The 13790-nt window shown below is 46.6% G+C and overlaps 2 protein-coding genes across 2 annotated transcripts in view; both read left to right on the forward strand.

Annotated features, from left to right (window-relative positions):
* The window catches only part of LOC130134779 ((+)-alpha-terpineol synthase-like), a 51324-nt gene that overhangs the window by 25719 nt on the left and 11815 nt on the right, over window positions 1–13790 (forward strand). The gene's annotated exons all lie outside the window — the stretch shown is intronic.
* LOC130134701 (alpha-terpineol synthase, chloroplastic-like) lies at window positions 9519–10649 on the forward strand. The gene is made up of 2 exons (XM_056302285.1): window positions 9519–9753; window positions 10407–10649. The coding sequence occupies exons 1-2, from the start codon at window positions 9523–9525 to the stop codon at window positions 10515–10517; spliced, it is 342 nt and encodes a 113-aa protein (XP_056158260.1). The 5' UTR covers window positions 9519–9522; the 3' UTR covers window positions 10518–10649.

Below are 13790 nucleotides of genomic sequence, written 5' to 3' on the forward strand. Positions count from 1 at the left end.
TGAGCAATTGCGATGTGCTATTTAGTTACTATTACTGCATTACCATGTTATGACTAACGTGCAGTGTTAGCATGGGTTCGATGGTGAGGTAAGTATAAGGATGCGATTTTATTTTATATGTTATGGGGTAGATTGCATGTACGACTTGTCTGGATACGCATTGGCCTATGTGGGGTATAGAGGGTTGCTTATTGAGACTCGTTCTCACGGTTATTATATAACCATTTTCAGATCTGCGACAGTGATTGACTGGAGATGCCATCAGGGTATCTCGGGAGTGGAGAACGGGTCAAGTTGCCCCATATTTTTGTGTGCCCCTCTTTTGTATAGTGAAGTAGGATATCCAAACCACTACTCCGTTTTGATGTTGTGTATTTGGAATTATTGTTTTGTGCTATCCCTTCATCATATTTTATTGTCCGGGTTGTTTTATTTCGCTTCCGCTTGCGTAGTTCGTTTGGGTCGGTGACGTGTCCTCGGACGTCGCGTTCAATGATCGACCATCGAGGGGTGATCGCGCACTCGTAGGGTGCGGGGCGTGACATCCTAGTTGATTTGGTATCAGAGCAAGGTCAGCTCGATCCAAGTTGGTCGAAACCTGGAGTGATAAGGAGCGATGACTTTGGGGTAGCTAGTTAGGGAGACTTGTGTGACATGCGTACCCCAGACTGTGTGATTGTGATTGCTGAGTGGTATTTTGTGATAATCCGTGAAATGCAGGTGTGTCAGGACTTGAGGTTAGTGTACGATCCCTGTTCTTTGTGATTGAGTGGTGTTGTGATTGACTGCCTGCTTAGTGAATTGTTGTGATTCACTGTCTATAACTTAGACCGGAATAGTTGGCCTAGGTCTTTAATTCCCAAGGGGAATTATAGTAGGTAAGTGGGTGGTGTGAACCCTGTGAGTAAGAGTAGCCGAGGTCGAGGTGAAGGTCGAGGTCGTGTAAGTCCGCAAGTTAGAGTTGTGAGAGATCCCAGATGGGATGAGATTTTGAGGGCACTCGAGGAAGTTGAAATTTTAATGGGAAGACAGACTGAGGAGCGAAATGCGACTGTTGCTACTGATGTTGAGGCCGCTGTTGCCGCCGCTAATGGAAATGACGGGAATCATGGGCATAATGGAAATGTCGGGAATCAAGGTCAATGGCAAGTTAATGCAGTCAGATAGATGCGTCAGCTGGTTAGAAAATTTTTGAAATTTAAACCTGCAAGGTTCGATGGGAAAAGTGACCCTGAGGCTACATTACTTTGGATAGAGGACTTAGAAAAAGTCTTTTGAGGTATTCGGGTGCACTGATGAGGAGAAAGTGACCCTGGCTGTATATCAACTCCAAGGAAATGCAAGTGATTGATAAGAGGACCCCCGAAGTAGGATATTTCAGAGGGCATATTTTCTAAACCGGGGTGTCGTTATTGAGGTCTTTAACGAGAAGTACTTGTAGAGAGTGCGTAAGGACAGAAGATGACATAGTTTCTTCGGCTTCGCTAAAATCGGATGTCAGCCAATCAGTACGAGGTCGAGCTTGTAAGGTTGTCTAAGTACGCACCAAGGATAGTCAAGGACCATGTGGATAGGACAAGGAGGTTTCGAGATGGATTGGAACCAAAAGTCCGCAATCAATTAGTACTTTTGAGTCTTAAGGGATTACAATGAGTTGTATGAGAGAGCTCGATGATTGACACGGATATGATTGAAAGGGCTGCCGCTTCTGGATCGCGGTACGCGCCGGCTAGGGACAATAGGAACTTTGGAAAGAAGCCTATGATAGAGAATCGAAGATTTGTCCCTTTAGTAAGAAAGAATTTTGGAAAACCGATTCAATAAGGGGTATAGGAATGACTATTGCCAAGGTAGAAGTGGAGCATGTTGTGGATGTGGACAGTAAGGCCACCAAGTGAGAAATTGTTGAACCGACAGGTTAGGTCACTGATGCAATCGCAGCGACCGCAGGTAGGACATTAAGCGAGAGCTGCCCCGCAGATTAATCAGAATCGGCTAAGGACGTAAGGAAAAGTGTATGTTGTGGCTGAGAAAGAAGTGAAGGATGTGCCTTGAAAGTCTAGATGCGTTATGAGATGGTATTGGGTACAATAGGAGATGATTTTGAAGTTATTACTTGAATGGTCATGTAAGACTTATAATCACTTATGGTGAATAGGCGCAATCATTTTGAGGATTTCTTATTTACTAAGGACATTCTTGGACGAGTTTGGAAGGATGAGTTATGCTTGGAAATTTCGGATTTTGTAAAGAACCGGGGTAATTTAATTTGGGAGACTGTTGGATTGAAATTGGATGGATTAAGCATTGTCTTTGAGGTGTGGAAAGATAACTATCTTGTGATTAACTCGTTGGTTAAGGAGTCAAGGCTAGAGGACATAGCCGAGGTGTGTAATCTTCCCGATGTCTTTACTCAGGAATTGCCGGGATTGCCACCTGATAGAGAAGTGGAGTTTGTGGTTGAATTAGCCCCAGGGATAAAACCGATTTTGAAAGTGCCCTATAGGATGTCATTATCGGAATTGAAGTTATTGAAGGTCCAAACGCAAGAGTTATTGGATAAAGGTGTTATTCGCCTAGTGCGTCTCCATGGGGAGCGCTAGTGTTGTTCGTGAGGAAAAAGGATGGATCATTAAGGTTGTGCATTGACTATAGACAACTGAATCAGGTGACTATTAACAATAAGTACCCGTTGTCTCGGATTGATGACCTTTTTGATCAGTTGCAAGGGGCGTCAGTGTTTTCTAAGATCGATTTGAGGACTGGCTATCACCAATTGAGGATCAAGAAGGAGGACGTGCCGAAGTCGGCATTTAGGACGAGGTATGAGCACTATGAGTTTACGATAATGCCGTTTGTACTGACGAACGCCCCTGCAGCCTTTATGGATTTAATAAATCGGGTATTCAAGGAATTTCTGGATCAGTTTGTGATCGTGTTCATAGATGATATTCTGGTGTATTTGAAGAGTTCCGCCGAGCATGAGGTACATTTGGAAAAGGTTCTACAGACCCTAAGGGAACATGCGCTCTACGCTAAGTTCAGCAAGTGTGAGTTCTGGCTTCATCGAGTGGCATTTTTAGGACATGTGGTATCCGGAGAAGGAATTGCAGTGGACCCGACAAAGATTGAAGCCGTCACGAATTGGCCGATGTCGACAACAGTAACCGAGATTCGGAGCTTCTTGGGCCTGGCAAGTTATTATAGACGCTTCGTGGAAAAGTTTTCGGCATTAGCAACGCCGTTGACGCGGTTATTAAAGAAGGAGACGAGGTTTGAATGGACGGATAAGTGCGAAAGGAGCTTCCAAGAATTAAAACAGAGGTTGACGACAGCGCCAGTGTTGACGATCCCATCAGGTCCGGAAGGATATGAGATTTATAGTGACGCGTCGTTAAGAGGATTGGGATGCGTGCTAATACAACACGGAAGAGTAGTGGCATACGCATCGCGACAATTGAGGCCACATGAGCAGAATTATCCGACGCATGACTTGGAGTTGGCCGCGATTATTTTCGCTCTTAAGATTTGGAGACACTAATTTCAGATTTATATGGACCATCAAAGTTTAAGGTACTTGTTCTCCCATAAGGAATTGAACATGAGACAGCGCCATTGGATGGAACTCCTTAAGGACTATGACTGCGAGATTATGTATCATCCCGGAAAGGCTAACAGAGTAGCAGATGTACTGAGCCGGAAATCGAACGTCGCGCATATAATGGTCAAGGAATGGACTCTGTTGGGGGGGAATTCGGGATTCGAAATTTAAGTTTGAGGTGAGTCGGGTCTCAAGTCTACTTGCCGCATTAAGGATTGAGCCAGAAATTCAGACTAAGATCAAGGCCTTACAGTCGACGGACCCAGAGATTCAAAAGATTCTGAGTATGGATGTCACAAAAAGGAAATTGGACTTTCAGGTATCCGAGGATGGGATACTGAAGTTTTGTGGACAGTTGTGTGTACCCTGTAATGCAGAGCTTAAGGAGGAGATTTTGTCAAAAGCTCACCGTAGTAATTACAATATTCACCCAGGTAGTACGAAAATGCGTCAGAACCTACGGCAACATTATTGGTGGAAAGGCATGAAAGTGGACGTGGCCAAGCATGTGGCTAAGTGTTTAACATGCCAACAAGTGAAGGCGCAACATTGCAAGCCGGGTGGAATGTTGCAGCCATTGGAAATCCCCGAATGGAAATGGGAACACATCACGATGGACTTTGTCATGGGATTACCGAGGAGTCAAAGGGGCCATGATTCGATTTGGGTGATAGTTGATCGGTTGACAAAGTCAGCACATTTCCTGCCAGTGCGAAAGGACTTCGCTTTAGAAAGGTATGCCGAGATTTACGTGCGACAAATAGTCCGTTTGCACGTAGTGCCAGTGACGATTACCTCGGACCGTGATCCCAAATTCACTGGCGCTTTTTGGAAAAGTTTTCATACGGCGTTAGGGACAAAGTTACAGTTTAGCACAGCCTATCACCCCCAAACGGATGGCCAGTCTGAAAGGACAATTTAGACCTTAGAAGATATGCTACGGGCATGTGTATTGGATTTTAAAGGTAGCTGGGAGGAACAGTTGCATTTGGTTGAATTTGCCTACAACAATAGCTATCAACAGAGTATCGGAATGGCCCTGTTTGAAGCGTTGTATGGCAGAGCTTGTAGAACGCCGGTTTGTTGGGATGAAATGGGTGAGAAGAGTATCACGGGTCCCGAGTTGGCTCAGCAGTCAGTTGAAACGGTCAAGGTGATTTGGGAGCACCATAGAACCGAAGGTGCGACATGGGAACGCGAAGAGTTGATGCGACACCAGTACCCCCATTTATTTGGATAGCTGGGTTAGATTGTAAATTTCGAGGACGAAATTTTTGTAAGGGGGGAAGAGTTGTGACATTCTGAATTTCGGCCCATTTTTGGGATTTATAAAACGTGTAATTCGTCAATGTGCTTATAGTAAAATCTCGCCCGGGAACTAATCACTCCCGGTTATTGTTTTAAATTTGAGATTTCGCTAGAATCGCATTCGATCGAATTTTGCCGTTATTTAGAGCCCAAACTTTGGTGTCGAATTTCTCGGAGTTTCGGGATGAATTTAATTGGACGGTGTCGATATTATTGTGGTCAGCCTCGAGATTGCTCGAAATATGTGAAAAGTGGATTTTTGACCGGGTGCGAATTTGGACTAGTAGACCTCCCTCGTGGTAGTTTGATTTAATTAATTTGGCTTTTGTCCCTTATTATATTCTAGGATTAATTTGGACCTTTAGATCGTTTTCAGTTTTAAATATGGGCCATCGGATCGCAATTATTATTTGAATCTTTATTTATTTATTTCGCGTCTCTCTCTCTCTTTCTCTCTCTCTCTTTCTCTCTCTCCGGTCACTTTACCCCCTTCGCACGTCTGTCCCCCCTTGTCAGACCCATCCACTCCTCTCTCTCTCTCTCTTCCTTTTCTTTCTTTCTTCTTCTTTTCTTTTCTTCCTCTCTTCTTCTTCTTCTCCGTGGGTCTTCTCTTCCGGTCGCGACTGCTCTGGCCTCCTGCTTGCTGCTCACCAGGACCAGCCGAGCCACCGTCTGCCGTTCACCTCGCGCCGCCGTCGCCCGACTGAGCCGCGCCGCCGCTCGTCGCCCGCGACCGCCGCTCACTGGCCTTGCTCGCCTGTCGCCGATCCTGCCCGCGTTGCACACGAGCAGCAGCTTACCGCTGCATCCGCCACGGTCCGGCGTCGTCCAGCCGTCCGCCGGCTTGTCCTCCATCGCCCGGCCACCCGAGACGCCGCCGTGCCACCTCCGGCCACCGCGCGACCTCCTCTTCCCCTGTTTCTTTCTTCCTCGGTGCTTTCCCCTGTTTGGGCTCCAGGCTTCGCCGCCGCCGCGTGCGGCCGCTCCGCCTCTGCCACCCAGTCTCTCCCCTCAGCCACCTCCGCCGACCTGCCGCTCCCCCTCGGCCGCCGCCACCTCCCATTCCCCTGTTTTTCATCCTCCCCGACGCCTTCCCTGTTTTGGGCTCTCTCCGGCGCCGCCTCGGCCAGCCGCTGCGCGCCGCCGTTCCGGTCTCTGCCGCTGCTCCGTCCGCCACCACCCGGCCCCCGGCGACCTTGCCCAGCCACTTGCAGCCGCTGTGCTCGCCGGGACCAGTCCAACCGCCGTTGTCGTCGTCGTCGCCCGAGCGTCCCGAGCCGTGGCCGAGCTAGCCTAGCCGCTGCCCAGCCAGCCCGAGTGTGCCCAGGCCGTGGCCGGACTGCCCCGGGCCGTGGCCGAGTCGCCGGGCCGTGTGCCAAGCCGTGGCCGAGCCCCGCGCCCATCGCGCCCTCGCCATTACTGTTCATCCGGCCCGTTTTGAGCCCGTGCGGGTTTTTCCCGAGCCAAATTGAAGTAAGTGACCTCCTATTCCTTATTTAGGACTATGGGTATTTTTAGACTTGTTTAGGATGTGCTTGGTACCGGGTTAGGAATTAAATTAGGAGTGGGCTAATTTGACTGATTGTGCTCAATTTGTGAATTATTGTGGTGGTAATTGTGTGGTTAATTTGGTGATTGACTGAGATAAATAGCATGACTGAATTGTCGTGGCGCTTGTGGGTGAATTGGATTAATTGAATGTGTTGACTTGAATGTCGGAATCGTGAGCTTGTAATTTGAAATTGGGATGAATGTGGGTGCATATTTGTGGCTATTGTGGTGAGTCAATGATTGGCTTATCGTGGCGGTTGTGAGTGGAATTGACAGCTGAATGTGACCGACTTGAAGGTCGGGTTGGTGGAATATTGTGGTGAGCATGCCTTGAGTTTGATTAGTACGGCTTGTGAGAATTTTGAATTGTGTTGTGGTGCATGTGCATGAGACAAGCCCGGATTGATCGGAGGGCTACGGACTTGGGACGTGTTGACGGCGGTCCGTGTGAAAGCATGAATGGCCGGTGTGCCAAATGGATGCGGGCTTGAGACGTGTTGACGGTGGCCCGTTAAAGGTGTGTTGGACCGGGACGTGTTTACGTCGGTCATTAGAATTGAGCCCGAATTGATCGGAGGGCTACGGACTTGGGACGTGTTGACGGCGGTCCGTGTGAAAGCATGAATGGCCGGTGTGCGAGATGGGCTTGAGGCGCGAGTGGGCGCGGCGTGAGAATGGACACGAGGGCGGTGGCGCGGGTCGTGAGAAAGATGTTCGGCCACGCATGCGATTTGAGTGTGATTGAAATGTCTGGTTGAGTGTGATTGAATTGGCTGGTTGAATGTGTGGTCGAATTAGTAAGATGAATTGCGTGCAAGTGTGGTTGGCGTTTGAGCAATTGCGATGTGCTATTTAGTTACTATTACTGCATTACCATGTTATGACTAACGTGCAGTGTTAGCATGGGTTCGATGGTGAGGTAAGTATAAGGATGCGATTTTATTTTATATGTTATGGGGTAGATTGCATGTACGACTTGTCTGGGTACGCATTGGCCTATGTGGGGTATAGGGGGTTGCTTATTGAGACTCGTTCTCACGGTTATTATATAACCATTTTCAGATCTGCGACAGTGATTGATTGGAGACGCCACCAGGGTATCTCGGGAGTGGAGAACGGGTCAAGTTGCCCCATATTTTTGTGTGCCCCTCTTTTGTATAGTGAAGTAGGATATCCAAACCACTACTCCGTTTTGATGTTGTGTATTTGGAATTATTGTTTTGTGCTATCCCTTCGTCATATTTTATTGTCCGGGTTGTTTTATTTTGCTTCCGCTTGCGTAGTTCGTTTGGGTCGGCGACGCGTCCTGGGACGTCGCGTTCAATGATCGACCATCGAGGGGTGATCGCGCGCTCGTAGGGTGCGGGGCGTGACATCTAGCGAGGCTCGGCCTCGCCCAACGCCTGCGAGGGCTCAGTCCCGTCGGCCTCGTCCTCGCCGGCCGCGACGAGGCTCGACCTCGCCACTAGTCGACGGGACCAAGCCTCGCCAGCCACGGCGAGGACGAACCTTGCCAGGGGCGGGCGAGGCTCCACCTCGCTGGCGTTGGGCGAGGTCGACCTCGCCCGCCCCCGGCGAGGTTCGTCCTCGCCGTGGCTAGCGAGGGCTCGGCCCTGCCGGCCTCGTCCTCGCGAGCTCGCCCTCGCAAGTAGCCGGCGAGTTCGAGCCTCGTTGGCCACGATAAGGACGAACCTCGCCCGCCCCCGGCAAGGTTCGTCCTCGCCGTGGCTGGCGAGGGCGAGCCCCCGCCGGCCTCGTCCTCGCCACGGCTGGCGGGGGGCTCGCCACGGCTGGCGGGGGCTCGCCCTCGCCAGTTGCCGGTGAGTTCGAGCCTCGCCAGCCACGGCGAGGACGAACCTCGCCAGGGGCGGGCGAGGCCGACCTCGCCCAACACCGGCGAGGTCGAGCCTCGTCGGCCCCCGCCTCTGGCCGGTCGCTGGACCGGCGACCGGCCAGAGGTTGAAGGTGAAGGGAAAAAAAAAAAGAAAAGGAAAGGAAAAAGAAAAGAAAAGAAAAGAAAAAATAAAAAAATAAAAAAAAATTCGAAAAAATAAATATTAAAATAATTATTAACGGTAATATTGGACGGAAAAGTTAACGGTGGTAGATTTGGGAGAAAAGTAAAAGTTTGGGGTTTTTTATGGGACAAAAAAAAGTTTAGGATATAATTGGGACAAAGGCTAAAGTTTGGGGTTTTTTTGGATATTAGGCCGTTTTAGTTTTAAAACTTTTGATGATTTTTTAATGTAGTCTATTTTGGCCAAAAATAAATAACGTGGCCATCCAATCAGCGCTGGCCGTCCTACATGGTACGACCAACGCTAACGTGGACGATTTTTTTGCAATTTTTTAAATTTTGGTATTTTTCATAATTTTTTTTGTTTCTTTTATTTTCTTTTCCACTGTTCATCTTCCTAAAAGGGCCAGCAGAGGCCAATAGGGCCTCGACGATGTCCTACGCAACATTAAAAAAAATTATAAAAAGATAAGAAAACCTAAAAAAAATTACAAATGTAGGACAATGACAGCCACGTCAGCGACTTCCAACCTATATTAGCCAGGAGTACTAAAATAGAAAATCGTAAAAAATCCTAACATAAAATTAGCCAAATTTTGACAAAAAAATTAGCCAAATTGACAATTTTAATACTGAAATAGCGCCATACAATAGGTTTATAATTTTTTAAATAAATTTTTCCTGTTTTGTATTAAGAAAATAGTAAAAAGTTCGAATCTTTTCATGATATTTGGCCTTCAAACTATTTCTAATTTGTCTACTACTTTGCTAATTTCCTTTTATTAGGAGACAACCGGTTTTATTGTCTCAATTTAGATAAACATTCTAGTCGAAAGATGTATAGAGTTTTGTAATTGCGATGATATTTGAATGCATGCGTGGGATCATTAGAGATTTTTTGAGTAATTCCAAAGCACAAGATACTTGTTTCTGCAAATCAATAATCGCATGTCGAAGGCTATAAACTTTTTCCACGACCGGTGCTCAACAACAACGCCTATATAAAGGGTGGTTAGCCCACTAAAAGATTGCAGGAAATTTCGCAATGGCTCTTCCTGCTTTGTTCACAAGCTTCGTCCCCTCCTCGATCAGCCATAGCCAACCCTCTCTCTCATTCTTCAGACACCCTCGCTGCTCCTCCTTCTCCTCCGCCGGCGCTAAATCTGCGACATGTGCCTTGACGATTGAAAATCAAGAGACTGTGAGACGTTCGGCGAATTGGAAACCTAATGTGTGGGACTATGGGTTTCTACAGTCACTCACCGTAGATTACACGGTAATGATTGCTTTTTGGTTCAGCATAATACCCAGCCTGGCTGGGTTCTATGGAAAACGTTTCACATTTGATCCTGAATTTGTATTCCTTTTCCAATTTTGTCCTTAAACTAGTGGAAATTTCCCATCAAATTTCATGGTCTATGGTTCTGGCAAATTGAAGCTCATGCGCGTGCCAATGCTAGCTGAAAGTATGATGTGGAAAACTCGGTACAAGTTTCGAGTTCAAGGACCATGTTGAGAACAAAAACAACATAAGTTGTGGATCGTAGATAGAGTCCACAACACCCAAAAGGAAATAGAAACAAAAGAAAACTGTATTTTGAATTAGATATAAGGATGTATGCTTCTCGTGTACTTTTGCATATGCTTTATATACGACATTGGAGCTATGTAATAAGAATTTACACATTCATCCACTGCCACTCTATTATATATACGACCAACCCCAACAATATTCTGTAAGAGATATCAATAAACCTGGTCAAAATGGCATATTCTCAGCATATAGGCACGAGCACAACAATTCCTTCTCAAATGTGTTTGCAAATAAAATGAGAATCAATCTGTTTCAATACGAGAGGCAATATTCAACTCTACGTGTGCATCAACTTTGATTAAGATCTCAATTTTCTGAATTTTTCACATGCCTAGGAGGATAAATATACCGAGCAAGTCCAAAGGTTGATGGAAGAAGTCAGGGGTCTATTCGATTGGGAGACGAACCAGGTGGCCAAGCTCGAGTTCATTGACGCAGTTCAATGACTAGGACTAGGATACCATTTCCAGACGGAGATAAAAAACGCTCTTAGTTCCATCTATAACAACGCTGGAGATGCTCAGCTTTCGCACAATCCCTATGCCGCTTCCCTTCGATTCCGGCTACTCAGACAACATGGATACTATAGAGGAAAACTCCTATTAATTTTGAAGTTGACAAAACCTTCCACATAATTATAAGTCTGATACTTATTCTGAACTAATTTATTCCAGGTATTTATGTTCTGGAAACTCAGAAGGAAATTATTCAGACTTTACAAACTGTCAAGTATGTTTTTGAAGACCCACATAATCTAGGTTACGAGATTCGGACGCAGAAGTTATTCGAGATGCGGATGCGAAGCGAAGTTATTCGGATGCGACGCGGATGCAGAATTTCTTGAGCCTTAGAATCCGAACGAAACACAACGGCTAGTGATCGGCATGGATTTCACGAAGGAATGTTCTGATTGTCTCAATCTGAATCAAATTGATTGACAATCAAACATCACGACAAGAATGCATTACAACGGACAAAACTCTACTTATGGAAACCAAGATTCTGATTGTATGGGCGACCAGAATCAGCGGGATTCAGAATATGTCATCCAACGGCTACTCAATCCTTATTATACAAATTTGTCCAAAGTGAAGATTGGAAGATGATCCTCTGAAAGCTGTCCAACGGCTAGTAGAGGAGTATTTAAGGAGATCAACGAGCAGCAGAAGCAGAAGGTACACAGAATCAAGAATCAACAAGTCCAAAGTCTGAGCATACTCCAATCATTTCTCTTGTCGTTCTGAGCAAAACATTAAGATCTTGAGGGACACTTTGTAAGAGTGATTGTGTGAGATAGAGAGTCCTATCATACACAAGAGTGTTGTGACATTCCGAATTTCGGCCCATTTTTGGGATTTATAAAACGTGTAATTCGTCAGTGTGCTTATAGTAAAATCTTGCCCGGGAACTGATCACTCTCGGTTATTGTTTTTAAAATTGAGATTCGCTAGAATCGCACTCGATCGAATTTGGCCGTTATTTAGAGCCCGAACTTTGGTGTCGAATTTCTCGGAGTTTTGTGACGAATTTAATTGGACGGTGTCGATATTATTGTGGCGAGCCTCGATATTGCCCGGGATATGCGAAAAGTGAAATTTTGACCGGGTGCGAATTTGGACTAGTAGACCTCCCTCGTAGTGTGTTTAGTTATTATCTTTTGGCCTTTTCCTAATTTATATTTAGGGTTTTTCGTGGGCCGTTGGATCATTTTCAGATTTGAACGATGGTCGTCGAATCGCACTTAAGTGCGTTTGACTTTCTCTCTCTTCTCTTCTCTGTCTCCTCCCTCACGTCGCTGCTGCCCCACGCCGCTGACTTCCTCCTCTTTCCCCGCTGCCCTCCTCCACGTTGTTGACTCCTCATCTCACGCTGCTCCACCCATGCTTACGCTTTGCTTACGTTTACGCTTACGCCTTTGCCGTCTTGCCTGACTTCTTCCATCAACTCCACCAGCCATCATCACTCCCCCATACTTCAGGTGACTCTCCCACGTTGCTGACCTCCCCATGCAGCTGCCATGATAGACTTCCTGCGCTTCGCTGCCGTGTTGCTTCTGCTCCGCCCATGCCATTTCGGCTTGCTTCGCTTCTTACCGCTGCATCCACTGACTCCTCAAGCTGCCCATGCTGCCCCACGTTGTTTCTGTCACTACTATGCTGCTGCTAACTTCCCCCTACATTGTTTCTTTCTTGACCACCCCCACGCCTCTTGCTTCTACTTCATTTTCTGCTTCTTTGCCGCTGCTACTTGCTTCTTCATTCTGCTTCCTCTAGTTTCTGCTGCTTCTCGCCCTCCATTCCAGCCCGACCAGCACCACCGTTCAGTCCCCATCTCCACCCGACTCTGCCGTGAGCTGCGCTTTGTCCGCCGAGGCTGCTGCTGCTCCTGGCGTTCGCCTTGCTTTGCCGTGGATCGAGCTGCTCCTTTCGCTCGGTTTTCTTGCTTAGGCTAAGTGTAAGTGGCTTCCTAACCCTTGACTAGGCTAAGGGGTGACTAATGGACATGTTAGGGATGGTTTAAGGGCTGTGGATAGTTGGTTTAGTGGCTGGTTGTGCTTGGTTTGCTTGGTGGTGCTTGTTGGTTAATTTCCGGTAAGGTTGCTGCTGCGTCGCTGGATTTTTCTATTTTTACTGTGACTTGTGTGGGACGAATTTGAGGAAGTGTTCTTCATGAAAGTTGTTCATAACATCTTGAAGTTTGACATATATTAAATCTGGAATTTTTAGAGATCATTTAGTTCCATTCGTAAGTCCATTTTTGGACCGAATTCAGTCTGCCGGATTTACTGTTCATCCGACCATCTGGTCTCTCCGATTTTCTAAAAATTTTTCCAGACCTCGTTTCAACAAACTTCCTTCACAAAAATTGTTAATAATATTTGTTTCTATGACATATAAAAATTTGAAGGCTTTTCAAAATGATTTGGGTACTGGATGAGATGCATTTTGATGGTCAGGCGGCCTGACCGGACGGGTTGAATTTTGTCTGACTTCAAGTGACAAAAAGAGGTGCTTACAGTAGGAACTGGGTTTTGAGTTCTCACGGAAAATGTTTACCAAGATGTTTTATGCAACATATCCAAATTTCAGAATTTTTGGAGTTGATTTACTATTTATTTTAAAGGAAATTCGGTGACTATGTTAGTGCCCAGTTTGGCCCCGATTCTGTGCATACTCGGTTTTTCTCTCTCTCGGGAACTGATCGGTGTTACCATGACATTTTGGTGGATTTAGTTGACATTGGGCTAATTTACAAAGATAAGAATTGGTAATGATTGTTGAGGTGTGTGCATGGTCACGACACGTTCCGTCTAGGCGGGAGTTCGGATGCCGTCTAGGCGGGGGTTCTAGACGTTGCCGATCGCGGTAGAGGCCGGATCGATGCTCCTTTGTGGAATGCCGTCTGGGCGGGGGTTTCGGACGTTTCTGTCGCCGAAGTAGTGGGACGATGCCTGGTTACGCCAGAAGACCGGCGGGAGTTCGGTGGCCCGAGGGGTCGTTAATAATCTGGACTTAATGAGTGTGATTTGCATTGGGGAATGCTTTGCCTGAGTTAATTGATGAGCACGTCTGGATTATTAACCATGTTATGCTTGATCATGCCATGAATTGCTTTGCGCGTGCTTGATGGGCAATTGGCCATGTTATGGCGATATTCTAATGTGCAGGGCTTGTGTATGCGCCAAGGCGAGGTAAGGACGCTTGTGATTGTTTATGGCA

The sequence above is a fragment of the Syzygium oleosum genome, unplaced genomic scaffold, assembly GCF_021117445.2.
Source record: "Syzygium oleosum isolate NSW1041296 unplaced genomic scaffold, Sole_v2.1 Sole_v2.23, whole genome shotgun sequence".
Classification (NCBI taxonomy): domain Eukaryota; kingdom Viridiplantae; phylum Streptophyta; class Magnoliopsida; order Myrtales; family Myrtaceae; genus Syzygium; species Syzygium oleosum.

Coding starts and splice junctions, on each gene's coding strand:
- LOC130134701 (XM_056302285.1), top strand. CDS start 9,523: ATGGCTCTTCCTGCTTTGTTCACAAGCTTCGTCCCCTCCTCGATCAGC. Junction 9,754..10,406: donor CACTCACCGTAGATTACACG/GTAATGATTGCT, acceptor TCACATGCCTAG/GAGGATAAATATACCGAGCA.